This window comes from Theobroma cacao, chromosome 7 (assembly GCF_000208745.1).
Source record: "Theobroma cacao cultivar B97-61/B2 chromosome 7, Criollo_cocoa_genome_V2, whole genome shotgun sequence".
Lineage (NCBI taxonomy): Eukaryota > Viridiplantae > Streptophyta > Magnoliopsida > Malvales > Malvaceae > Theobroma > Theobroma cacao.
In genome coordinates, this window is record NC_030856.1 from 1,015,025 (window position 1) to 1,043,001 (window position 27,977).

Here is a 27,977-nt window from a genome sequence, read left to right on the forward strand (position 1 = left end):
TTGTCACAATAGTAAAGATGAGAAAAAGAGTACCTAAAAACAATTTGTATTAAGTTACCATCCTACTTTTCTTAGGCTATAAAGATAGTTTAATGCCTATACAAGTAATTACACATAAATAGTAGAGATGAATTTTAGATGCCTACCTTTATAATTTGAAAGATCAACCCAAATAAGAGATGATGCTACAATAAAAATAATCAAGATGAAAACCATCAGATTATTAGAATATTTAATGCTAACTCACATAAGTAACTGTTTACCTATACTAACCCTTCCTTCAACCAAGTCCTGCGTTCCAATCTTTGCAAAACACTGAACCCAAGATAAGATACTGCAATAAAAATAATCAAGATGAAAATCATCATATTATCAAAATATTTCATCCTAACTCACATAGAAAACTATTTAGTTGTACTAACCCTTCCTTCAGCCAAGTCCTGTGTGCCAATATTTACCAAACACTTTTGAAGCAGAACAGGATGCAACAGATTCCTTACCTATATGGATGATGTAGATTTGCAATTAAGTTATGAGAATAATTGAATCATTTATTTAGATTATCTTCAAAAGTAGGTTTTTAAGCACCCATGAAATAATGTCACCTTGTATTTTTTGAAAGATGTGTAATTAGTTTATCCCATACTGACTAACTTAATTAACTTACCTTAACGAAGATTAAAATGAATAATTAACTTATATGATCAATAATTGCTTCACTGCTCCAACCTTACTTTGGCTTTCACCCCCACTTTTCATTGTCACTCCCATGCACATCAAATTGCTTGGCTTAGAGCTGAGTCAATTTTAGGGGCTTTGTGTTCTTGATAAACCCTCTGGTGAGGATGAATATATGATACTACTTACATGTCTTAAAAAATATTAAGTGGCATGATTTTAATGGGTACCTAAAAATCCACTTTATATGATCCTAATATAATTTAGGCATTGTAGGGAGAACAGGCAGTGCTAAATCAACTCTTGTACAAACACTTTTCCGGATTGTTGAACCTGCTGAAGGCCAGATTATAATTGATGTTGTCAATATCTCATCAATTGGACTGCATGATTTGCAGTCAAGACTCAGCATCATTCCTCAGGATCCTACTTCGTTTGAAGGGACTGTATGGAGCAACTTGGATTCTCTTGAAGAGTACACAGAGGAACAAGTTTGGGAGGTGGGTTCATTTCATTTTGATTAGGAGAGAAACAAATATCCAGTCTATACTATTTCTTTTCTAATAAGATGTATCTTTTATGATTGGAATTTGAAGTCTGACATGTATTAAGTGTCCACTTGGGGATGAAGTTAGAAAGAAGGATAGAAGGCTAGATTTCACAGATCTTGTTTTCTGTGATATAAAATAAAACTTGTTTAAAGTTTCCTAAGTTCCAATATTGAACGAATTCTTTATTTCATTACGACACTGATGCTTGATGAAGCTACGGTATCCTTTGATACAGCTACTGATAATCTGATTCACAGTACCGTTAGGGAGCACTTCTCTGACTGTACTGTCATAACAATCGCCCACCGGATAACTTCTGTTCTTGACAGTGATATGGTTCTGCTTCTGAGTCATGGCTAGTATAATTTGTGTAATTCAATAGTTTGCTTGTAGGATTTGTTGGGAGTTCAACTCATTTAAAACCTTTTAACAGTTGCAGGACTTATCAGAGAATATGATTCTCCAGCTAGATTGCTAGAAAACAAGTCTTCCTCTTTTGCACAGCTTGTAGCAGACTACACTGGGAGATCAGATTTGAGTTTGAAGAAGCTTGACTGAATCAGATTATGGAAAAATAAGTATTACATTTGATTTTCACTCTATTTTAACAAAAGATCAACAGGATGAGGCAAACTTAGTTGCTCATATAGCAATCGGATGAATCTATCCTGGCAATTGCTTTCTTAATATTTGCAGTCAGAGAAGATGGAGAGAGAATATTGGACCATGGGGCAGAAGCAACTGCTAGTCTGTCTTGTCTGAGCAAGGAAACAGATCTCCAAGGCAACAGTCTCATCAGATAACACTGTTCTTGATAGTTAAGTTTGTTTTTGACTTCCATTGGTAAAAACAAAAACTTGGTTTCAGGGTGTACGAAGGAATATGATTTCCTGCAAGGTTGATGATGATCTGACACCAAATATTGGTTCCAGTAACTGAGGACCAGATAACCAGAAACAACAGTGTTCTTGATACTATTATTCCTGAAGCATGTTAGTGTCACATGGTTTCCAGTACTTTCCATTTAGATTTTGACAGGTCATTTGGTTGCATTTCCAAGAACTTTCACTTTCAAAAAGCTGTTGTTGGAAATAGGGAATGGAAGAAAAAGAATACTATATTCCTCCATAGCTGCCAAGCAAAGATGCCTTTTTCAACTCTTCCAAGTTTCTTGTCAAAGGAGAGTATAATAATTTATTCACATTATGCTCTTGACTCTTTGAACCTGATGCATGGCTTTTTTTCTTTCTTTATTTTGTTTGTTTGTTTGCTTAGAAAGTTACACCCCCACATTCCACAAGAGATTGCAAATCTCATACTTTGGGAAGAAAAACAATAATTTATTTTGCATACCATCCATGGGTTTTGTTTGGTAACCTGGAAAAGTTACAAAGAGATATTTTGTAATGGGATCAAGCAGGACAAATCATCTTATAGATCATAGTCATCTTAGAAGCTTGAGGAGTTGCCATGTCATCAAAATTAATGTAAAAAAATTGAAGTGGATTAATGGGAACCATTTCCAAATGAGTGAACTGTGAACCCAAACTAGTTGCTGATTTGAACCTATTTTTATATTTCCTGTTTTGCCCCTAGGAAGACAGATTCTGACAAACAGAATCCCCACATTTTCGTAGTGAGCACACAAGTCGAAGCAAAATCTGTGTGTGCTTTAGTTCGACGTCGTTTCCATTGTCTTTTCCCCTTTTTGGGTCGGCCCGTCGGCACGTGAGTCTCCGGTTTGGTCCAGCGCCACGTGTCAAGACAGTGACGGTTGAAAATTCCAACGGTTTCTATTGGTGTTTCCCGGGTTTTTTTTTCCTGGTTTGCAATAATTTTGCTATTGGTTGTTTGGGAAATTTTTTGAAATTATTTTAAATAATAAAAAAGCTTTAATACCCAAAATTATTTTTTAATTTAGGAGGAATATATATTTTTTATTTCGCTATTTATTTTTATAATTTGAATTAATATCAAATAACCAATGAAATTAATGTTTTGCTAAAAAGGGTCTTTAACTTTTTTTATGAGAAAAAAGGGTTATTTACTTTAAAATAATAATAAAAGAAGATTTTTTATTTATTTCTAGAAATTATTAAAATAACAAAAAGTCAGCAACTTTGAGCCAGGTTCATAGAATCAGATTATTATAATCTTATAAAGATTGATAAATGAAAGAAAAATTAATTCTTGAATTAAAACAAGGGTTTCTTTCCATTTTTTTCTTTGTTCAGAAAGCAAAAAGTTGTAGTAAAAGTCTTCATCAGACAATTTTCCATTACTAAAGAAGTGTTATTTATTATTATTATTTTTGGGCTCTTCTTTTTGGTTTAATTTCTAGTTTCCCTCTCTACAGAACAGAGGCATCTCTTATGTTCTGTCTTTCTCTCTCTCACTCTCTCAAGTATCACTCCTATCCGGGAAAGCCTCCAAACTTTTGTGTTTTTTAACTGTCTTTTGAGGCTTCAGCCTCCCTTCCTCTTTGCTCTCTCTGTCTCTCAAGTCTTGCTCTCCACGCATATCCCTTCCCCAAGTAATCTTCCTAATTTGACTCTCTCCTTTTATTGCCCACTTTTGACTGTGATACTCCTTTTAAGTCTTGTTTATATATAAACTCAAAAATAGAAACTTTCAGACACTTACACAAGCAAGTATCTTCTCCAACACTGAAAACCCAAGTTTTTTCTTCAGTAAAAAGTCCAAAAGAATGAAACTTTTTGCTTCAGAATCACCTTTGCTAATGAGTTCAGCTTCTAGTTTTGATTTTCTCCTAAAACCCATGTTTCTTCGTTGGTTTTCTGCTTCATTGCACCTAGTTTTATTGCTTCTCTTGCTGGTCTTATGGGTAGTGAACAGAGTTAAAGAAGCTGGTGGGGAAGGATCAAAGAAGAGGTTAAGGCAAAGGAAGGTTTTATGGTATAAGCAAACTTTAGCTTGTTGTTTTATTGTATCAGCTTTCAATATTGTCTTGTGTTTGTTAAGTTATTTTTATTGGTATAGAAATGGTTGGTCTGAGGATAAGTTAGTGTCTCTTTCTGATTATGTGGTAAAAACACTTGCTTGGGGTGCAACGTGTGTTTATTTGCATTTCTCCAATTCTGGTGAACAAAAGAAGTTCCCATTGTTGTTGAGAATTTGGTGGGGTTTGTATTTTTCAATTTCTTGTTATTGTCTTGTTGTAGACGTTGTTCTTTACAACAAACATGTTTCTTTCCCGAGTCAGTACTTAGTATACGATGTTTTTTCTGTTATTACTGGTTTGTTCCTATGTATTGTGGGGTTTTTTGGAAGAAATGAGGGTGAAGATACCCTCCTTGGGGAGCCCCTTTTACATGGAGATTCTAGTGTTGGTAATGGTGTAGAGTTGAGTAAGAGAAAAGGAGGTGATACTGTAACCCCATATTCAAATGCTGGTATTTTCAGCATTCTTACATTTTCTTGGATGGGCCCTCTTATTGCTGCTGGCAATAAAAAACCTTTAGACCTTGAGGATGTTCCTCAGCTAGATAGCAGTGATAGTGTTGTTGGGGCTTTTCCAAATTTTAGAAACAGGCTTGAGTCAGCTGACAGTGATGGGAGTGGAGTTACCGCGCTTAAGCTTGTGAAGGCACTGTTCTTCTCAGCTTGGAAAGATATTCTTTGGACAGCTTTTTTCACGGTCACGTACACTGTGGCTTCATATGTTGGCCCATATCTCATTGACACTTTTGTTCAGTACCTGAATGGGCAGCGGGAGTTTAAAAATGAGGGGTATCTTCTGGTTATTGCTTTCTTTGTTGCAAAGCTAGTAGAGTGCTTAACGCAGAGGCTCTGGTTTTTCAAGTTGCAGCAAGTAGGAATTAGGCTGAGAGCAGTACTGGTAGCAATGATTTATAACAAGGGTTTAACCCTTTCGTGCCATTCAAAGCAGAGCCACACCAGTGGGGAGATCATCAATTTCATGACTGTCGATGCGGAGAGGGTGGGTGAGTTTAGTTGGTACATGCATGATCCATGGATGGTAGCTTTGCAAGTTGCTTTGGCCTTGGTGATCTTGTATAAAAACCTTGGATTAGCATCCATTGCAGCTTTTGTTGCAACAGTGTTTGTTATGTTGGCAAATATTCCTCTGGGAAAAATGCTAGAGAAGTTTCAGGACAAGTTGATGGAATCTAAAGATAAAAGGATGAAGGCAACATCAGAAATTTTAAGAAATATGAGAATTCTCAAACTTCAAGGGTGGGAAATGAAGTTTTTGTCAAAAATTATTGAACTCAGGAATGTTGAGGAAGGATGGTTAAAAAGATTTGTTTATACAAATGCAATGACTAGTTTTCTTTTCTGGGTTGCACCATCGTTTGTGTCAGTAGCCACTTTTGGTGCTTGTATTTTTTTAGGAGTTCCACTTGAGTCAGGGAAGATCCTATCTGCACTAGCAACATTCAGGGTTCTTCAAGAGCCAATCTACAATCTTCCTGACACAATTTCAATGATAGCTCAGACAAAGGTGTCTCTTGATAGAATTGCTTCCTTCCTCCGCCTTGATGACTTGCAGCCTGATGTTATAGAGAAGCTTCCAAGAGGTAGTTCTGATACTGCAATTGAGATCATTGATGGGAATTTCGCTTGGGATTTCTCTTCTTCTACTGCAACGTTAGAAGATATAAATTTGAAAGTTTGCCATGGTATGAGGGTCGCTGTTTGTGGTACAGTTGGTTCTGGTAAGTCGAGTTTGCTTTCCTGTATTTTAGGGGAATTACCCAAGATATCTGGAACTCTTAAATTGTGTGGTACAAAGGCCTATGTTGCTCAGTCGCCTTGGATACAAAGTGGCAAGATTGAAGAAAACATATTGTTTGGCAAGGAGATGGATAGGGAGAGGTATGACAGAGTGCTTGAAGCTTGTACCCTCAAGAAAGATCTTGAAATCCTCTCATTTGGTGATCAGACCGTTATAGGTGAGAGGGGAATCAATTTGAGCGGTGGGCAGAAGCAAAGAGTACAGATTGCACGTGCTTTATATCAAGATGCTGATATCTATCTCTTTGATGATCCATTCAGCGCTGTGGATGCTCACACAGGATCTCATTTATTTAAGGTAACATCTTTTCTTCTCTCATACTATTGCATGTAGTTTAAAAGTTACTTTTAATCTATGCAGAAAGCTATGCTGCTCTATGTACAGTAATTAATTGAACTACTAACATTTGCAATTTTGTCAGCTGCTTATTTGAGCTTTCTTCTTCAGTTGGTGCTTTGCCTGAGTAATTGTTTAATCTTTGAATGATAGGAAGTTTTACTAGGCAGTTTGAGTTCAAAAACAGTGATTTATGTCACTCATCAAGTTGAGTTTTTACCAGCTGCTGATCTGATCTTGGTAAGCTATTTACGTTTTCAGTGATTTTCCTCCTATGCCTTGGAGGGTAGGCAATAATATAATTTCTGGGTTAAAATTTTGCATTTTTGTTAGGTCATGAAAGATGGCAGGATTACACAAGCTGGAAAGTTTAACGACATTCTCAATTCAGGAACTGATTTTATGGAACTTGTGGGTGCACATAAGAAAGCTTTGTCAGCCCTTGATACTGTTGATGCAGGATCTGTTTCTGAAAAAAATATCAGTGAAGGAGATGGTACCATGGGATGTGCTAATGGGGAAGTGCAGAAAGAAGAAAACCAAAATAATGAGAGTGGTAAAGTAGATGATGTAGGGCCAAAAGGTCAGCTTGTTCAAGAAGAAGAGCGAGAAAAAGGAAAAGTTGGGTTTTCAGTCTACTGGAAGTATATCACAACAGCATATGGAGGAGCTCTTGTGCCTTTAATATTGCTGGCGCAGATTCTCTTTCAGCTTTTTCAAATTGGTAGCAATTATTGGATGGCTTGGGCATCTCCTGTGTCTGCAGATGTCAAACCTCCTGTTCGGAGCTTTACACTAATAATTGTCTATTTAGCTTTGGCCGTTGCTAGTGCCTTTTCTGTCCTTGCCAGAGCCATGCTTCTTAATACAGCTGGATACAAAACAGCCACTCTTTTCTTCAAAAAGATGCATTCATGCATTTTCCGTGCTCCTATGTCATTCTTTGATTCCACACCAAGCGGAAGAATCCTAAACAGAGTTAGTATCTAATGTTTTCTTGTGTGAATGTCAAACATTCCATTTATCTTATTTTTTTGGCATTCCTCCCTTGTTTCTGAAGGATTCTATTATTTTCCTGCCTCTTTTAGGCTTCTACAGATCAAAGTGCAGTGGATATGAGCATTCCGTATCAAGTTGGTGCATTCGCCTTTTCAGTTATCCAGCTCCTTGGTATCATTGCAGTCATGTCTCAAGTTGCTTGGCAGATCTTTATCATTTTTATCCCTGTGGTTGCTACCTGTATTTGGTACCAGGTAATTCTTGTCCCCTCATATAATATGTTGTCTGTCAATTTGTGGTTATAGAATGTATGACCTCATAGACTTGCAATATATATTGTAAATCTCAAAGTCGTTCGAGAAAACATAAAACCTTGCATAATACTTGGACATAGGAATTCTCATAAACTTGTAATTTTTCAGCAATATTACATATCTTCTGCACGAGAACTTGCACGATTGGTTGGAGTATGCAAAGCTCCAGTGATACAGCATTTTGCTGAAACAATTTTAGGAGCAACAACTATCAGGAGCTTTGATCAAGAATCAAGATTCCAAGAGGCAAACATGATACTAATGGATGCATTTTCTCGTCCAAAATTTCATGTTGCTGGTGCAATGGAATGGCTGTGCTTCCGCCTGGACATGTTGTCTTCCATTACTTTTGCCTTCTCTTTGTTCTTTTTGATTTCTATACCAGAGGGAATTATTGATCCTGGTAAGTGATTGTAGATTGGAATCTTTATTGACTACCATGTCATTGTAGATAACAGATGTTAAAGGAGAATGACTGAAAGTGTTTTCGTGTTTTCTTTTGCTTAGCCATTGCGGGTTTAGCTGTGACGTATGGACTCAATCTAAATATATTGCAAGCTTGGGTAGTATGGAATATTTGCAATATGGAGAATAAAATTATATCTGTTGAGAGACTGCTTCAGTACAGTAGTATTCCTAGTGAGCCTGCCCTTGTGATAGAAACTAACCGTCCGGACCGTTCTTGGCCATCTCATGGAGAAGTTAATATTCATGATCTGCAGGTAATGCAGTTATGCAGTGTTTATGACTCTAAGTTGTTATGTGTTGTTTTTGAAATAAATGATGATGTTCGATGTAGGTGCGGTATGCTCCACACATGCCACTCGTCTTGCGAGGTATGACATGCACATTACCAGGAGGGTTGAAAACTGGCATTGTAGGGAGAACAGGGAGTGGTAAAACAACTCTCATACAAACACTTTTCCGCATAGTTGAACCTGCAGCAGGTCAGATTATAATTGATGGCGTTAATATCTCATCAATTGGACTGCATGATTTGCGGTCAAGACTCAGCATCATCCCTCAGGATCCTACCATGTTTGAAGGGACTATACGGAGTAATTTGGATCCTCTTGAAGAGCACTCAGACGAACAGATTTGGGAGGTGGGTTCATTTCATTTTGATTACGAGAGAAAAGCTTTTCTGGTCTGTACCATTTATTTTCGAATAAAATGCTGTGTTTATGATTGGTATTTGAAGTGTGATATGTATTGATGTATGTTTTGATTTTTTAAGGCAGTGGATAAGTGCCAACTTGGGGATGGAGTTAGAAAGAAGGAAGGCGGGCTAGATTCTTCAGGTCTGATCTTCTATCATATAACATACAAGTCGGATGTCATGCAAGTTGTTTAAAATCTACTACTAAATTCAACTGTTTAAAGAAATGTTGAAGTATTATAACATTGCTTCCGCAGTTACCGAGAATGGAGAGAATTGGAGCATGGGACAGAGGCAGCTGGTCTGTCTCGGGCGTGTGCTGCTCAAGAAAAGTAAGATCCTAGTGCTTGATGAAGCTACGGCATCAGTTGATACAGCTACCGATAATCTGATTCAGACAACCTTAAGGGAGCACTTTTCTGACTGTACAGTCATAACAATTGCACACCGGATCACTTCTGTTCTTGACAGTGATCTGGTTCTGCTTCTAAGCCACGGTTAGCACGGTTGTGTTATCTATCATTTGCTTGTAGGATCCTTTGAACTTCATTTCGTTTAAAACTATGTTTAACTGTCGCAGGACTTGTCGAAGAATACGATTCTCCCGCTAGATTGCTGGAAAACAAGTCTTCAGCTTTCGCACAGCTTGTAGCCGAGTATACTGTGAGATCAAATTCAAGCCTGGAGAAGTTCGACTGAATTAGATGATCACGAAAAATATATGTTTGGTACTCATTGGGAATGTTTTGTACAAGACAAGCCTAGTAGTGTTCTTGGCTTCAATAAACACTAGTTGTATATTTTCCTTTTCTCTCTTCTATCAGTCTGCCATTATTAAGTTACAAAGAATTTTTAAGACATATGTTCGGGCAATTAGACGTTAACAAAATTAATGTAAAAAAATTGTCAAAAACACGTGCGAAGAAAAAAAGTTTATTAATATAAAGTCAACAATTGGGTGGTGGGCCTTCACACGTCCATTAATGGGGCCCATTTCAAAAAGAGAGTGTCCAGATGAGTATCCCCCAAGTTTTCGTTGTGAGCAATGAGCATACAAGTCGAAGCAAAACTGTGGGGTTTCAGTACGGCGCCGTTTTAATTGTCTCTTTCCGGTTTTTGGGCAGACGGGCTGGATTTGAGTCTTCGGTTTGGTTCACCGCCAGGTGTCAATACAATGACGGTTGGAAATTCCAACGGTTTTTTGTTAGAGTTTCCCGGGTTTTTTTTTGTTCCTACTAATTTACTATTTTGTGGTTTGAGAAATATTTTAAAATTGTTTTAAATTTATTTATAATAAATAAAAAAGACCTTTGATACCCACAATTATTATTGTTTTGAGTTATTTTCAAATTAACCAACGAAAATAATTTTTGCTAAAAAGGGTCATTAATATTTTTTAATGAGTAAAAAGGGTCATTAGGTTTAAAATAATAATAAAAGAATATTTTTTTATTTATTTCTAAAAATTATTAAAATAATTAAAACTTAGCAACTTTTAACAGGTTCATAGGATCAGATTATGATAATCTTCATGGATAAATGAAAGAAAAATTAATTCTTGAATTAAAAAACAAAGGTTTGTTTTTTTCTTTGTTGATAATGCAAAAGTTCTGGTAAAAATTTCATTGCAAAAGAGGAGTTTTTTTGGGTTAATTTCTATTTCCCTCACTACAGAATCACTCTCACTCTCTATATCTCTTCAGCTGTGTGTCTCTTATGTTTTGTCTCTCTCTCTCTTTCAAAGATCAAAACTTTCTCGGAAAGCCTCCAAGTTTTTTGTTTTTGGTCTCTCTTTTGAGGCTTAAGCCTCCCTTCCCTTTGCTCTCATGCCGTCTCTCAAGTCTTGGTCTCCACGCATATCCCTTCCCCAAGTAATCTTCCTTTGACTCTCTTCTTTTGTGTCCCTGTCTTGACTGTAACACTCCTTTAAGTCTCGTTTATATATAAACTCAAAAACAAGCAAAAGTATCTTCCAACAACACTGTAGTCCAAAATTTTTCTTGAGTAAAAAGTCCATAAAGAATGAAACTTTTTGCTTCAGAATCATCTTTGCTAATGAGTTCAGCTTCTAGTTTTCATTTTCTCCTAAAACCCATGTTTCTTCATGGGCTTTCTGCTTCATTGCACCTACTTTTATTGCTTTTCTTGCTAGTCTTATGGTTTGTGGACAGAGTTAAAGAAGCTGGCAGGGAAGGATCGAAGGAAAGGATAAGGCAAAGGAAGGTTTTATGGTATAAGCAAACTTTAGCTTGTTGTTTTATTGTTTCAGCTTTCAACACTGTCTTGTGTTTGTTAAGTTATTTTTATTGGTATAGAAATGGTTGGTCTGAGGATAAGTTAGTGACTCTTTCTGATTATGTGGTAAAAACACTTGCTTGGGGTGCAACGTGTGTTTATTTGCATTATCAGTTCTCCCATTCTGGTGAACAAAAGAAGTTCCCATTTTTATTGAGAATTTGGTGGGGTTTTTATTTTTCCATTTCTTGTTATTGTCTTGTTATAGACGTTGTTCGTTACAAAGAACATGTTTCTTTCCCAAGTCAGTATTTAGTATCCGATGTTTTTTCTGTTATTACTGGTTTGTTCCTATGTATTGTGGGGTTTTTTGGAGGAACTGAAGGTGAAGATACCCTCCTTGAGGAGCCCCTTTTGAATGGAGATTCTAGTGTAGGTAATGGTGTAGAGTTGAGTAAGAAAAAAAGAGGTGATACTGTAACCCCATATTCAAATGCTGGTATTTTCAGCATTCTTACATTTTCTTGGATGGGGCCTCTTATTGCTGCTGGCAGTAAAAAACCTTTAGACCTTGAGGATGTTCCTCAGCTAGATAGCAGTGATAGTGTTGTTGGCGCTTTTCCAAATTTTAGAAACAGGCTCGAGTCAGCTGACAGTGAGGGGAGTGGAGTTACCGCGTTTAAGCTGGTGAAGGCACTGTTCTTCTCAGCTTGGAAAGATATTCTTTGGACAGCTTTGTTAGCGTTTATGTACACTGTGGCTTCATATGTTGGCCCATATCTCATTGACACTTTTGTTCAGTACCTGAATGGGCAGCGGGAGTTTAAAAATGAGGGGTATCTTCTGGTTATGGCTTTCTTTGTTGCAAAGCTAGTAGAGTGCTTATCTCAGAGGCGCTGGTATTTTAAGTTGCAGCAAGTAGGAATTAGGCTGAGAGCAGTACTGGTAGCAATGATTTATAACAAGGGTCTAACCCTTTCGTGCCAGTCAAAGCAGAGCCACACCAGTGGGGAGATCATCAATTTCATGACTGTCGATGCAGAGAGGGTGGGTGAGTTTATTTGGTACATGCATGATCCATGGAAGGTAGTTTTGCAAGTTGCTTTGGCGTTGTTGATCTTGTATAAAAATCTTGGACTAGCATTCATTGCAACTTTTGTTGCAACAGTGCTTGTTATGTTGGCAAATATTCCTTTGGGGAAAATGCTAGAAAAGTTTCAGGATAAGTTGATGGAAGCTAAAGATAAAAGGATGAAGGCAACATCAGAAAATTTGAGGAACATGAGAATTCTCAAACTTCAAGGGTGGGAAATGAAGTTTCTGTCAAAGATTATTGGGCTCAGGAATGTTGAGGAAGAATGGTTAAAAAGATTTGTTTATACAAGTGGCATCACTGGTTTTGTTTTCTATGTTGCACCCACATTTGTGTCTGTAGCCACTTTTGGTGCTTGTATTCTTTTAGGAGTCCCACTTGAATCAGGGAAGATCCTATCTGCACTTGCAACATTCAGGATTCTTCAAGAGCCAATCTACAGTCTTCCTGACACAATTTCAATGATAGCTCAGACAAAGGTGTCTCTTGATAGAATTGCTTCCTTCCTTCGCCTTGATGACTTGCAGCCTGATGTTATATGGAGGCTTCCAAAAGGTAGTTCTGATACTGCAATTGAGATTGTTGATGCGAATTTCTCTTGGGATTTCTCTTCTGCTACTGGAACGCTAAAAGACATAAATTTGAAAGTTTTCCATGGTATGAGGGTTGCTGTTTGTGGTACAGTTGGCTCTGGCAAGTCGAGTTTGCTTTCCTGTATTTTGGGGGAATTACCCAAGATATCTGGAACTCTTAAATTGTGTGGTACAAAGGCCTATGTTGCTCAGTCGCCTTGGATACAAAGTGGCAAGATTGAAGAGAACATATTGTTTGGCAAGGAGATGGATAGGGAGAGGTATGACAGAGTGCTTGAAGCTTGTAGCCTCAATAAAGATCTTGAAATCCTCTCATTTGGTGATCAGACCATTATAGGTGAGAGGGGAATCAATTTGAGCGGTGGGCAGAAGCAAAGAGTACAGATTGCACGTGCTTTATACCAAGATGCTGATATCTATCTCTTTGACGATCCATTCAGCGCTGTGGATGCGCACACAGGATCTCATTTATTTAAGGTAACATCTTTTCTTCTCTGATACGATGGCATGTAGTTTAAAAGTTACTTTGAATCTATGCAGAAAGCTATACTGCTCTATCTACGGTAATTAATTGAACTACTAACATTTGCACTTTTGTCAGCTGCTTATTTGAGCTTTCTTCTTCAGTTGGTGCTTTGCCTGAGTAATTGTTTAATCTTTGAATGATAGGAAGTTTTACTAGGCATTTTGAGTTCAAAAACAGTGATTTATGTCACTCATCAAGTTGAGTTTTTACCAGCTGCTGATCTAATCTTGGTAAGCTATTTACATTTTCAGTGTTTTTAATCCTACTCCTTGGAGGGTAGGCAATAATATAACTACTGGATTCAACTTGTACATTTTTGTTAGGTCATGAAAGATGGCAGGATTACACAAGCTGGAAAGTATAATGACATTTTCAATTCAGGAACTGACTTTATGGAACTTGTGGGTGCACATAAGAAAGCTTTGTCAGCCCTTGATACTGTTGATGCAGGATCTGTTTCTGAAAAAAAAATCAGTGAGGGAGATGGTACTACGGGATGTGCTAATAGGAAAGTGCAGAAAGAAGAAAAGCAAGGTAATGGGAGTGGTAAAGTAGATGATGTCGGGCCAAAAGGACAGCTTGTTCAAGAAGAAGAGCGAGAAAAAGGAAAAGTTGGGTTTTCAGTCTACTGGAAGTATATCACAACAGCATATGGGGGAGCTCTTGTGCCATTAATATTGCTTGCGCAGATTGTCTTTCAGATTTTTCAAATTGGTAGCAATTATTGGATGGCTTGGGCATCTTCCGTGTCTGCAGATGTCAAACCTCCAGTTGGGAGCTTTACACTAATAATTGTCTATTTAGCTTTGGCCATTGCTAGTGCCTTTTCTGTCCTTGCCAGAGCCATGCTTCTTCGTACAGCTGGATACAAAACAGCCACTCTTCTCTTCAAAAAGATGCATTTTTGCATTTTCCGTGCCCCTATGTCTTTCTTTGATTCCACACCAAGTGGAAGAATTCTAAATAGAGTTAGTATCGAATGTTTTCCTGTATGGATTTTAAACATTCTATTTATCTTTTTTTGGGGGGCATTCCTTTCTTGGTTTTGAAGGATTCTATTAACGTCCTGCCTCTTTTAGGCTTCTACAGATCAAAGTGCAGTGGATTTGAACATTCCAAATCAAGTTGGTGGATCCGCCTTTTCAGTTATCGGGCTCCTGGGAATCATTGCAGTCATGTCTCAAGTTGCTTGGCAGATCTTTATCATTTTTATCCCTGTGATTGCAACCTGCATTTGGTATCAGGTAACTCTTATAACCTCATGTGATATGCTGTCTGTCAAATTGTGGCTATGGAATGCTTAACCTCATAAACTTGTAACCATGCAGCTATATATTGTAAATCTCGAAGTCGTTTGAAAAAGCATTCAACCTTGCATAATACTTGGACATAGGAATTCTCATAAACTTGTAATCTTGCAGCAATATTACATATCTTCTGCACGAGAACTTGCACGATTGGTTGGAGTATGCAAAGCTCCAGTGATACAGCATTTTGCTGAAACAATTTTAGGAGCAACAACTATCAGGAGCTTTGATCAAGAATCAAGATTCCAAGAGACAAACATGATACTAACTGATGCATATTCTCGTCCAAAATTTCATGCTGCTGCTGCAATGGAATGGCTGTGCTTCCGCATGGACATGTTGTCTTCTATTACTTTTGCCTTCTCTTTGTTCTTTTTGATCTCTATACCAGAGGGAGTTATTGATCCAGGTAAGTGATTGCAGATTGGCATCTTTATTGACTGACATGTCATTGTAGATAACAGATGTTAAAGGAGAATGACTGATAGTATTTTCTTTTGTTTAGCCATTGCTGGTTTAACTGTGACGTATGGACTCAATCTAAATATGTTGCAAGCTTGGGTAGTATGGAATATTTGCAATATGGAGAATAAAATTATATCTGTTGAGAGACTGCTTCAGTACAGTAGTATTCCTAGTGAGCCTGCCCTTGTGATAGAAACTAATCGCCCGGACTGTTCTTGGCCATCTCATGGAGAAGTTAATATTCATGATCTGCAGGTAATGCAGTTATGCGGTGTTTATGACTCAAAGTTGTTATGTGTTGTTTTTGAAATAAATGATGATGTTCGATGTAGGTGCGGTATGCTCCACACATGCCACTCGTCTTGCGAGGTATGACATGCACATTTCCTGGAGGGTTGAAAACTGGCATTGTAGGGAGAACAGGGAGTGGTAAAACAACTCTCATACAAACACTTTTCCGCATAGTTGAACCTGCAGCGGGTCAGATTGTAATTGATGGTGTCAATATCTCATCAATTGGACTGCATGATTTGAGGTCAAGACTCAGCATTATCCCTCAGGATCCTACCATGTTTGAGGGGAATATACGGAGTAATTTGGATCCTCTTGAAGAGTACACAGACGAACAGATTTGGGTGGTGGGTTCATTTCATTTTGATTACGAGAGAAAAGCTTTTCTAGTCTGTACCATTTATTTTCTAATAAAATGCTGTGTATATGGTTGGTATTTGAAGTCTGATATGTGTTGATCTACGTTTCGATTTTTTAAGGCATTGGATAAGTGCCAACTTGGGGATGGAGTTAGAAAGAAGGAAGGCGGGCTAGATTCTTCAGGTCTGATCTTCTATCATATAACATACAAGTCGGATGTCATGCAAGTTGTTTAAAATCTACTACTAAATTCAACTGTTTAAAGAAATGTTGAAGTATTATAACATTGCTTCTGCAGTTACCGAGAATGGAGAGAATTGGAGCATGGGACAGAGGCAGCTGGTCTGTCTCGGGCGTGTGCTGCTCAAGAAGAGTAAGATCCTAGTGCTAGATGAAGCTACGGCATCAGTTGATACAGCTACCGATAATCTGATTCAGACAACCTTAAGGGAGCACTTTTCTGACTGTACAGTCATAACAATTGCACACCGGATCACTTCTGTTCTTGACAGTGATCTGGTTCTGCTTCTAAGCCACGGTTAGCACGGTTGTGTTATCTATCACTTGCTTGTAGGATCCTTTGAACTTCATTTCGTTTAAAACTTTTTCTAACTGTCCCAGGACTTGTCGAAGAATATGATTCTCCCGCTAGATTGCTGGAAAACAAGTCTTCAGCTTTCGCACAGCTTGTAGCCGAGTATACTGTGAGATCAAATTCAAGCCTGGAGAAGTTCGACTGAATTAGATGATCACGAAAAATATATGGTCGGTACTCATTGGGAATGTTTTGTACAAGACAAGCCTAGTAGTTTCCTGGGCTTCAATAAACACTAGTTGTATATTTTCCTTTTCTCTCTTCTATCAGTCTGCCATTATTAAGTTACAAAGAATTTTTAAGACATATGTTACGTCAAGAAAATTAATGTGAAAAATTGTCAAAAACACGTGCGAAGAAAAAAATATTATTAATATAAAGTCAACAATTGGGTGGTGGGCCACACGTCCGTTAGTGGGGCCCATTTCAAAAAGAAAGTGTCCAGATTAGTATCCCCCAAGTTTTCGTGGTGTGCAATGAGGATACAAGTCGAAGCAAAACTGTGAGGCTTCAGTACGGCGCCGTTTTTATTGTCGCTTTCCGGTTTTTGGTCAGACTGGCGGGATTTGAGTCTCCGGTTTGGTTCACCGCCAGGTGTCTGAACAATGGCGGTTGATAAGTTCCAACGGTTTTTTGTTAGAGTTTCCCGGGTTTTTGTGGTTCCTACTAACTTACTATTTCATGGTTTGAGAAATATTTTAAAATTGTTTTAAATTTATTTATAATAAATAAAAAAGACTTTTGATACCCACAATTATTATTATTTGAGTTATCATCAAATTAACCAATGAACATTAATTTTTTTTTTAATGAGAAAAGAGGGACATTAAGTTTAAAATAATAATAAAATAAATTTTTTATTTATTTTTAAAAATTATTTTTATTTTAAATTTTAAAAAAATCAAATCTCATTATCATACATCAATCAATAAATTAAATACTTATATATTAATTTTAAAAATTATTAAAATAATAAAAAAATATCTTTTTAAGTAACCGTAAAATTAGATTTTGATAATCTTTTTTATAAATAAAAAAAATTAATTCTTGAATTAAAAAAAGGTTTTTTTTCTTTATTGGTAATGCGAGAGTTGTAAAAATTTCATTAGATAATTTTGCCTAACGAAAAGGTGTTTCTTTTGGCTTTTTTCTTATTTCCCTCGCTACAGAGTCACTCTCACTCTATATTTCTATTTCATTGTATATCTCTTATGTTTTGTCTCTCTCTCTCTCAAAGCTCACACCTTTCCCGGAAAGCCTCCAATTTTTTAATGTTCTTGGGCTATCTTTTGAGGCTTAAGCCTCCCTTCTCCTTTGCTCTCTCCGTCTCTCAGGTCTTGGTCTCCACGCATACCCCTTCCCCAAGTAATCTTTTTTTGGCTTTCTCCTTTTGAGTCCCGATATTGACTTTAACGCTCCTTTTAAGGCTCGTTGAGATATAAACTCAAAAACAGGAACTCTCAGACACTTACGCAAGCAAAATCTTCTCCAACACTGAAAACCCAAGTTTTTTCTTCAGTAAAAAGTCCAAAAAGAATGAAATTTTTTGCTTCAGAATCATTTTTGCTAATGAGTTCAGCTTCTAGTTTTGATTTTCTCCTAAAACCCATGTTTCTTCATGGGTGTTCTGCTTCATTGCACCTAGTTTTATTGCTTTTCTTGCTGGTCTTATGGGTAGTGAACAGAGTTAAAGAAGCTGGTGGGGAAGGATCAAAGGAGAGGTTAAGGCCAACGAAGGTTTTATGGTATAAGCAAACTTTAGCTTGTTGTTTTATTGTTTCGGCTTTCAATACTGTCTTGTGTTTGTTAAGTTATTTTTATTGGTATAGAAATGGTTGGTCTGAGGATAAGTTAGTGACTCTTTCTGATTATGTGGTAAAAACACTTGCTTGGGGTACAACGTGTGTTTATTTGCATTATCAGTTCTCCGATTCTTGTGAACAAAAGAAGTTCCCATTATTGTTGAGAATTTGGTGGGGTTTTTATTTTTCAATTTCTTGTTATTGTCTTGTTATAGACGTTGTTCTTTACAAAGAACATGTTTCTTTCCCAAGTCAGTATTTAGTATCCGATGTTTTTTCTGTTGTTACTGGTTTCTTCCTATGTATTGTGGGGTTTTTCGGAAGAAATGAGGGTGAAGATACCCTCCTTGAGGAGCCCCTTTTGAATGGAGATTCTAGTGTAGGTAATGGTGTAGAGTTGAGTAAGAAAAAAGGAGGTGATACTGTAACCCCATATTCAAATGCTGGTATTTTCAGCATTCTTACATTTTCTTGGATGGGGCCTCTCATTGCTGCTGGCAATAAAAAACCTTTAGACCTCGAGGATGTTCCTCAGCTAGATAGCAGTGATAGTGTTGTTGGGGCTGTTCAAAATTTTATAAACAGGCTTGCCTCAGCTGACAGTGAGGGGAGTGGAGTTACCGTGCTTAAGCTGGTGAAGGCACTACTCTTCTCAGCTTGGAAAGATATTCTTTGGACAGCTTTGTTAGCGTTTATGTACACTGTGGCTTCATATGTTGGCCCATATCTCATTGACACTTTTGTTCAGTACCTGAATGGGCAGCGGGAGTTTAAAAATGAGGGGTATCTTCTGGTTATGGCTTTCTTTGTTGCAAAGCTAGTAGAGTGCTTATCGCAGAGGCGCTGGTATTTTAAGTTGCAGCAAATAGGAATTAGGCTGAGGGCAGTACTGGTAGCAATGATTTATAACAAGGGTTTAACCCTTTCGTGCCATTCAAAGCAGAGCCACACCAGTGGGGAGATCATCAATTTCATGACTGTTGATGCAGAGAGGGTGGGTGAGTTTTGTTGGTACATACATGATCTATGGATAGTAGCTTTGCAAGTTGCTTTGGCCTTGGTGATCTTGTATAAAAACCTTGGATTAGCATCCATTGCAGCTTTTGTTGCAACAGTGCTTGTTATGTTGGCAAATATTCCTCTCGGGAAAATGCAAGAGAAGTGTCAGGACAAGTTGATGGAATCTAAAGATAAAAGGATGAAGGCAACATCTGAAATTTTGAGGAACATGAGAATTCTCAAACTTCAAGGGTGGGAAATGAAGTTTCTGTCAAAGATTATTGGGCTCAGGAATATTGAGGAAGGATGGTTAAAAAGATTTGTTTATACAAATGGCATCACTAGTTTTGTTTTCTATGTTGCACCCTCAGTTGTGTCTGTAGCCACTTTTGGTGCTTCTATTCTTTTAGGAGTCCGACTTGAGTCTGGGAAGATCCTATCTGCGCTTGCAACGTTCAGGATTCTTCAAGAGCCAATCTACAGTCTTCCTGACACAATTTCAATGATAGCTCAGACAAAGGTGTCTCTTGATAGAATTGCTTCCTTCCTCCGCCTTGATGACTTGCAGCCTGATGTTATAGAGAAGCTTCCAAAAGGTAGTTCTGATACTGCAATTGAGATTGTTGATGGGAATTTTTCTTGGGATTTCACTTCTGCTACTGCAACGTTAAAAGATATAAATTTGAAAGTTTTCCATGGTATGAGGGTTGCTGTTTGTGGTACAGTTGGCTCTGGCAAGTCGAGTTTGCTTTCCTGTATTTTGGGGGAATTACCCAAGATATCTGGAACTCTTAAATTGTGTGGTACAAAGGCCTATGTTGCTCAGTCACCCTGGATACAAAGTGGCAAGATTGAAGAGAACATATTGTTTGGCAAGGAGATGGACAGGGAGAGGTATGACAGAGTGCTTGAAGCTTGTACCCTCAAGAAGGATCTTGAAATCCTCTCATTTGGTGATCAGACCATTATTGGTGAGAGGGGAATCAATTTGAGTGGTGGACAGAAACAGAGAATACAGATTGCACGTGCTTTATACCAAGATGCTGATATCTATCTCTTTGATGATCCATTCAGTGCTGTGGATGCTCACACAGGATCTCATTTATTTAAGGTAACATTTTTCTACTCTAATACTGTGGCATGTGTTTTTAAAGTTACTTTTAGTCTATGCAGAAAGGTATACTGCTCTATGTGAGGTTAATTAATTGAAACGCTAATATTTGCATTTTTGTCAGCTTGTTATTTGTGCTTTGCCCTTTTATTTTTGAGCTTTCTTCTTCAGTTATTGCTTTGCCTGAGTATCTCTGTTTGATCTTTGAATGACAGGAAGTTTTACTTGGCATTTTGAGTTCAAAAACAGTGATTTATGTCACTCATCAAGTTGAGTTTTTACCAGCTGCTGATCTAATCTTGGTAAAGCTATTTACATTTTCAGTGATTTTAATCCTATACCTTGGAGGGTAAGCAATAATATAATTACTGGATTCAACTTGTACATTTTTGTTAGGTCATGAAAGATGGCAGGATTACACAAGCTGGAAAGTATAATGACATTCTCAATTCAGGAACTGACTTTATGGAACTTGTGGGTGCACATAAGAAAGCTTTGTCAGCCCTTGATACTGTTGATGCAGGATCTGTTTCTGAAAAAAATATCAGTGAGGGAGATCCTACTACGGGATGTGCCAATGGGAACGTGCAGAAAGAAGATAACCAAGGTAATGAGAGTGGTAAAGTAGATGATGTCAGGCCAAAAGGACAGCTTGTTCAAGAAGAGGAGAGAGAAAAAGGAAAAGTTGGGTTTTCAGTCTACTGGAAGTATATCACAACAGCATACGGAGGAGCTCTTGTGCCTTTAATATTGCTTGCACAGATTGTCTTTCAGATTTTTCAAATTGGCAGCAATTATTGGATGGCCTGGGCGTCTCCCGTGTCTGCAGATGTCAAACCTCCAGTTGGGAGCTTTACACTAATAATTGTCTATTTAGCTTTGGCCATTGCTAGTGCCTTTTCTGTCCTTGCCAGAGCCATGCTTCTTCGTACAGCTGGATACAAAACAGCCACTCTTCTCTTCAAAAAGATGCATTTATGCATTTTCCGTGCCCCTATGTCTTTCTTTGATTCCACACCAAGTGGAAGAATACTAAACAGAGTTAGTATCTAATGTTTTCCTCTATGGATTTTAAATATTCCATTTTAATTTTTTGGGCGGCATTCCTTCCTTGTTTTTTAAGGATTCTGTTATTGTCCTGCCTCTTTTAGGCTTCTACAGATCAAAGTGCTGTGGATTTGAACATTCCGTATCAAGTTGGTTCATTCGCCTTTTCAGTTATCCAGCTCCTTGGAATCATCGCAGTCATGTCTCAGGTTGCTTGGCAGATCTTTATCATTTTTATCCCTGTGATTGCTACCTGCATTTGGTACCAGGTAACCCTTGTCACCTCATATAGTATGCTGTCTGTCGAATTGTGGCTATAGAATGCATAACCTTATAAACTTGCAACCATGAAGCTATTTATTGTAAATCTCAAAGTCATTTGAAAAAACATTCCACCTTGCATAATACTTGGACATAGTAATTCTCATAAACTTGTAATCTTGCAGCAATATTATATATCTTCTGCACGAGAACTTGCACGATTGGTTGGAGTATGCAAAGCTCCAGTGATACAGCATTTTGCTGAAACAATTTTAGGAGCAACAACTATCAGGAGCTTTGATCAAGAGTCAAGATTCCAAGAGACAAGCATGAAACTAACTGATGGGTATTCTCGTCCAAAATTTCATGCTGCTGCTGCAATGGAATGGCTGTGCTTCCGCATGGACATGTTGTCTTCTATTACTTTTGCTTTCTCTTTGTTCTTTTTGATCTCTATACCAGAGGGAGTTATTGACCCAGGTAATTGATTTCAGATTGGCATCTTTATTGACTACAATGTCATTGTAGATAACAGATGTTAGAGGAGAATGACTGAAGTTTTTTCTTTTGTTTAGCCATTGCTGGTTTAGCTGTGACGTATGGACTCAATCTAAATATGTTGCAAGCTTGGGTAGTTTGGAATATTTGCAATATGGAGAATAAAATTATATCTGTTGAGAGACTGCTTCAGTACAGTAGTGTTCCTAGTGAGCCTGCCCTTGTGATAGAAACTAATCGCCCGGACCATTCTTGGCCATCTCATGGAGAAGTTAATATTCATGATCTGCAGGTAATGCAGTTATGTGGTGTTTATGACTCTAAGTTGTTATGTGTTTTTGAAATAAATGATGATGTTCGATGTAGGTGCGGTATGCTCCACACATGCCACTCGTCTTGCGAGGTATGACCTGCACATTTCCAGGAGGGTTGAAAACTGGCATTGTAGGTAGAACAGGGAGTGGTAAAACAACTCTCATACAAACACTTTTCCGCATAGTTGAACCTGCAGCGGGTCAGATTGTAATCGATGGTGTCAATATCTCAACAATTGGACTGCATGATTTGCGGTTAAGACTCAGCATCATCCCTCAGGACCCTACTATGTTTGAAGGGACTATACGGAGTAATTTGGATCCTCTTGAAGAGTACACAGATGAACAGATTTGGGAGGTGGGTTCATTTCATTTTGTTATGAGAGAAAAGCATTTCTAGTCTGTACCATTTCTTTTCTAATAAAATGCATAGTCTTTATGATTGATATTTGAAGTCTGATATGTGTTGATGTATGTTTTGATTTTCAAAGGCACTGGATAAGTGCCAACTTGGGGATGGAGTTAGAAAGAAGGAAGGCAGGCTAGATTCTTCAGGTATGATCTTCTATCATATAACATAAAAATTGGTTATCTTTTTCTTTTGAACGTCATCCAAGTTGTTTCAAATCTACTGCTAAATTCAACTATTTAAAGAAATTTTAAAGGAATATAACACTGCTTCTGCAGTGACTGAGAACGGAGAGAATTGGAGCATGGGTCAAAGGCAGCTGGTCTGTCTCGGGCGTGTGCTGCTCAAGAAAAGTAAGATCCTAGTGCTTGATGAAGCTACGGCATCAGTTGATACAGCTACCGATAATCTGATTCAGACAACCTTAAGGGAGCACTTTTCTGACTGTACGGTCTTAACAATTGCACACCGGATAACTTCTGTTCTTGACAGTGATATGGTTCTGCTTCTAAGTCACGGTTAGTACAGTTGTGTAATTTACAGTTTGCTTGTAGGATTCTTTTAAGTTCATTTCATTTAAACCTTTTTCTAACTGTTGCAGGACTTGTTGAAGAATATGATTCTCCCGCTAGATTGTTAGAAAACAAGTCTTCATCTTTCGCACAGCTTGTAGCAGAGTATACTGTAAGATCAAATTCAAGTATGGAGAAGTTCGACTGAATAAGATGATGACGAAAATCATGTCTTAAATTTTTTATCAAGAAAAAAATGTGTTACTCATTGGGAATGTTTTGTACAAGACAAGCCTAGTAGTTATTCTGGCTTCAATAAACAGTAGTAATATATTTTCTTTTTCTCTTCTTTCAGTCTGCTATTATTAAGTTATTCAGAGTCTGTCATCAAATATATCAAACCTTTCTGAATAGTTTTCAATATTTCAGTCTGGTATGACCTGATAGCAACTTGTAAGAATCAAAGAGTTCTTTCAATTAGTTTAGAATAACCTGCAATCTTGCAGCATCAGGTGCTATGCTTATCTGTTATCAAATTATTACCAGCACTATTTATTCACTATAATTAAGCAGGATGGTGAGATTAAGTATAGCTATTCATTGTATTAAGTAAGATAGCAATTTTTAGTTTGAACTCTTGTTTTGGAACAGGAAAACAGCCAGATTAAAGAAATTAGAGGGTCAAGTTCTCCATTTCACAGTAACCAGTAACTTGGTTTAGCTATCAGTTGTGCATATCCTACTTAGAAGCAGATGATGACAATTTGGGATCAATCTCTTTTGAGTAGCTCATCACTTACATGTTAAAAGAAGCTATCAGTTACAGTAACTGCACGTTGTGGAGTCAATTCCAACGCGGCAAAAGACTAAATTCCAGCCTGGTGTAGACCATATGAGCATTAATGAGACAAATTATATAATAGAATGATTGGATCATTCATCCATATTTTCCTCTTACACGTACCACCTCACCTTTTTCTTTAAGATTAGTTTGATTTTTCCTTTAAACTTGTCCTCTTTCTCTCTTTGATCATCCCATATTTTCCCTAAAAAACAAATCAATGACCTTAATGAGCTAGATAATCTAATTAATTAATCAGAAGAAAAGTCTCGATATGATGATTTCGACTGTTACTTCATATTATTTACAAATGATAGTATCAATCTGATTCATCATGCAAAGACTCTTGTTCATTTTGTTACCCTATTTGCTTTAAGATAACTTAATTGACGGTTCAAAGAAGCTAGCTCCAACGTTAAGGTTCTTCCAGCTTATCTCAATTTTTCTACTAGCCTAGTCGATAGTACAAAATTTCCAGGCTGGTGTAGTCCATATTAACATTGACGAGGCAAAGTCTATAATGGAATGATTGGATCTAGTGCACATATATTTTCCACTTACTGAATACGACTTTCTCTTACTTTCATATTAGCTTGATTTTTCCTTTTTAATCGAGACCCATAAAATTAAAATTGACAAATGTTCTTATTTGTTCTCTTTTTAATTGTATTAAAGATTTAAACAATTACATCCAAGAATATATTCTCTTGTGATGAATTTCAAGAACTGGTAGTCATTTCATCAATTTGATAATTGGTTGGGTCCTTATTGTTGCAATAAGATGGATAATCCAATTCTTATTTGCTATATGGATAAACCAATTTAGAAAGACTGTTCCAATCAACCATCCATGTATACAAATAACCCAGCAATTTGTTTTATCCGTTTGATTAATCAATTAGAGACTCTAATTCATTTTGCCATTCAATCATTTATCAACTGGCCTCTCATTGTTGTGGAAATTTTAGCCCAAATAGAATATCTATATTTATAGAATCCAATGACCCAAGATTTTAAGCCCTAAGCCCAAATAGGAAGTTCAAAATTAAAATCTTGCCAATTTTCATGGATAAAAAGTAAATATCTATATATATATATATATATATATATATATATATATAAATATCAAAGTAAAATAATAAATATGACAAGAGAGGAATTAAAAATTTAGGTGGTTACCAAAGTTTACTGAAGAAATTAGTTTACTTCAACCACAAGGTTATATATGAATACAAAATTATTTCATTGTAATTATAAGAAAATGAAATACTGTGTACCTCTTGGCAGCTTATGAATACTCATCTATGCCTTCTTACCATTCATATCGTCTCATTATTATTCCATTTCTCTTCTTGCTGCTTACTCAGAGCCTTTCAACTCCTCTACCTTCTTTTTTTTCCTCAACTTGCAACCTAATCTTTCATCTTCTTCTTCTTCTTCAGTAACACACTCGTGCTTTCCTGAAGAAGCTGCTGCATTGCTCCAATTCAAGACTTCTTTTTCCATCCGTGATACTTCTTCGTATTATGATTATTTTGGCGTTAAATTCTATCCCAAGACAAATTCATGGCAGGAGGGTTCAGATTGCTGCTCATGGGATGGGGTCACTTGTGATAACATCAAGTGTCAAGTCATTGGCCTTGACTTGAGTTGCAGTCAGCTATATGGCGGCTTCCCTTCCGATAGTAGTCTCTTCCATCTTCCACACCTGCAGAAACTCAAACTAGCCTTCAACCGTTTTAACTCTTCCAAGATGTCATCTAAGTTTGGCCAGTTTGCAAGTCTAGTGTATCTTAACTTCTCTCAAACAGTCTTTGCAGGACAAGTCCCATCCGAAGTCTCCCACTTGTCAAAATTGGTTTCTCTTGATCTCTCTTTGAATGATTTTCTAAAGTTTGACAAATATACTCTAGAAAGACTTGTTGAGAACTTGACAGAGGTGAGACAACTCTTTCTTGATGGAATCATTATGTCTTCATGAATCTATCCTCATCTTTAAGGACACTTAGTCTCAATGGTTGTGAATTGCTAGGAAAAATCCCAGAAAATATTTTTCAACTCTTGCACCTCCATAATTTATACTTGTCATTCAACTTTTTTGGTGGAAAAATTCCATCATCACTTACAAATTTAAGATAACTTGAATTCTTAGATATTTCTCACGATCAACTTGAGGGTTCTATTCCTAACGAGGTATCTATCTTTCCTAATTTAATCTTTCTAGACTTATCTTTTAATTTACTCAAAGGAAAACTTCCATCATGGTTATATACAATTTCCACATTGAAGCACATAAATCTCAATCACAACCAGCTTAGTGGTTATATCAATAAATTCCAATACAAATCACTGGAAGAGATTTTTTTTGGAATAATAAACTCACGGGTCCACTTCCATCTTCAACATCCCAACTTGTGAACCTTACTATTCTTGACTTATCATCAAATAATCTAAGTGGTATTGTAGAGCTTGACATGTTCTCAAAACTCCAAAATATCTAATACCTTGATCTTTCATATAATAGTCTATCCTTAAGCTTTAATGGTACCAGTGCTAATTATACATTGCCCAATCCTCAATATTTACACTTGTCTTCTTGCAATGTTAGTGAATTTCCCCAATTGTTAAGAGGCTCAAAGAGGTTGCAATCTTTGGACCTTTCCAACAATAAAATTTATGGCAAGATTCCCGAATGGGTGCAAGATGTAGGGAAGGACTCTTTGTTGCTATTGAATCTATCTCACAACTCTTTGACAAATTTTGAGCAAATTCCATGGGACGTAATTGAATATCTTGACCTTAGCTCCAATTTGATTTAGAGAGATCTTCCAATTCCACCTTCAGCAACAACTTTCTTTTTATCTCAAATAATAGTTCGGGTGGACACATATCTTCTCTTTTATGCCAAGCAAATTCTCTTCAATTTCTTGACTTGTCTCACAATAAATTGAGTGGAATTATTCCATAATGTTTTGGAAATTTGAGCCAAAGCCTCTTAATGTTGAAATTAGAGATGAACAAGTTTCATGGAATCATTCTTCCAACTTTTACAAAGGGATGTCAGCTGAAACATCTAAACTTACATGGCAATTGACGAGAAGGACCTTTAACACAATCCATCATTAATTTTAGAGGTCAGGAAGTGCTAGATCTTGGTAATAACTAGACCTGTCAATATGGGCTAGTCTGGCCCAGCCCGGCCCTGGCCCTTGTAGGCTGAAAAAATATGAGATGGTTGGGCCAACTTATTTTTTATATGGATTGTGAAATCCCCAAACCAGCCCACTCCTTGCTAGCCCATGGGCTGAGTTGGGTCAGCTCATTTTTTTTTTTAAAAAAAAGATTTATTTTATAATTTAAGTTAATAAATTTNCTCATTTTTTTTTTTTAAAAAAAAAAATTTATTTTTATAATTATTTTTATAATTTAAGTTAATAAATTTTCTATTAATTAAATTATTTTATGATTTAATTCATAAATTAAAATTATTAATTTGAAAAGTAAAGATTAAACACATTAAAATATATAAAATAAGTAATATTATTGGTAATTAAATTATTACTTTTATATAATTAAATATATAAAATTATTAATTTTTTTTAGCCCATAAGACTGGCCCGTCCCAACCCACTGATTTGGTGGGTTGACCCATCTAGGCTTGGTTTAAATATGAACCTAAATTTTTATGGCCCAGCTCATCTCATATTAAATGAAAAAAGGGATGACCCAATGGGCCAGACCCATTTTGACAGGTATAGTAATAACAAGATCAATGATAAATTTTCTCATTGGTTGAGAAGTCTTCCACAACTACAAGTTCTTGTACTGGGTCGAATAAATTCCATGGTTCCATTTGTGGCCTTAGGTCTAGTCGTTCTTTCTCTAAAATCCAAATTTTTGA

General features: G+C 36.9%; 2 protein-coding genes and 1 pseudogene across 5 annotated transcripts; all 3 read left to right on the plus strand.

Annotated features, from left to right (window-relative positions):
• Positions 3,611–16,546, plus strand: LOC18593332 (ABC transporter C family member 3). Of its 4 annotated transcripts, none has more exons than XM_018125123.1 (10): positions 3,611–6,306; positions 6,499–6,585; positions 6,679–7,323; positions 7,434–7,598; positions 7,767–8,061; positions 8,166–8,380; positions 8,458–8,763; positions 15,807–15,870; positions 15,986–16,225; positions 16,309–16,546. In XM_018125123.1, the coding sequence occupies exons 1-10, from the start codon at positions 3,937–3,939 to the stop codon at positions 16,425–16,427; spliced, it is 4,506 nt and encodes a 1,501-aa protein (XP_017980612.1). In that variant the 5' UTR covers positions 3,611–3,936; the 3' UTR covers positions 16,428–16,546. The 4 variants fall into 4 exon arrangements, with proteins under 4 accessions (XP_017980612.1, XP_017980611.1, XP_017980613.1 ...); XM_018125122.1 differs by lacking the exons at positions 15,807–15,870; positions 15,986–16,225; positions 16,309–16,546 and adding exons at positions 8,896–8,959; positions 9,075–9,314; positions 9,398–9,635 and having other exon boundaries at positions 3,618–6,306; XM_018125121.1 differs by lacking the exons at positions 3,611–6,306; positions 6,499–6,585; positions 6,679–7,323; ... (2 more) ...; positions 8,166–8,380; positions 8,458–8,763 and adding exons at positions 10,776–13,215; positions 13,408–13,494; positions 13,588–14,232; ... (2 more) ...; positions 15,077–15,291; positions 15,369–15,674.
• LOC18593333 (ABC transporter C family member 3) lies at positions 17,513–23,663 on the plus strand. Its single transcript, XM_018125182.1, has 10 exons — positions 17,513–20,194; positions 20,410–20,496; positions 20,591–21,235; positions 21,346–21,510; positions 21,688–21,982; positions 22,078–22,292; positions 22,367–22,672; positions 22,806–22,869; positions 23,002–23,241; positions 23,325–23,663. The coding sequence occupies exons 1-10, from the start codon at positions 17,819–17,821 to the stop codon at positions 23,441–23,443; spliced, it is 4,512 nt and encodes a 1,503-aa protein (XP_017980671.1). The 5' UTR covers positions 17,513–17,818; the 3' UTR covers positions 23,444–23,663.
• LOC18593334 lies at positions 25,380–26,215 on the plus strand (annotated as a pseudogene).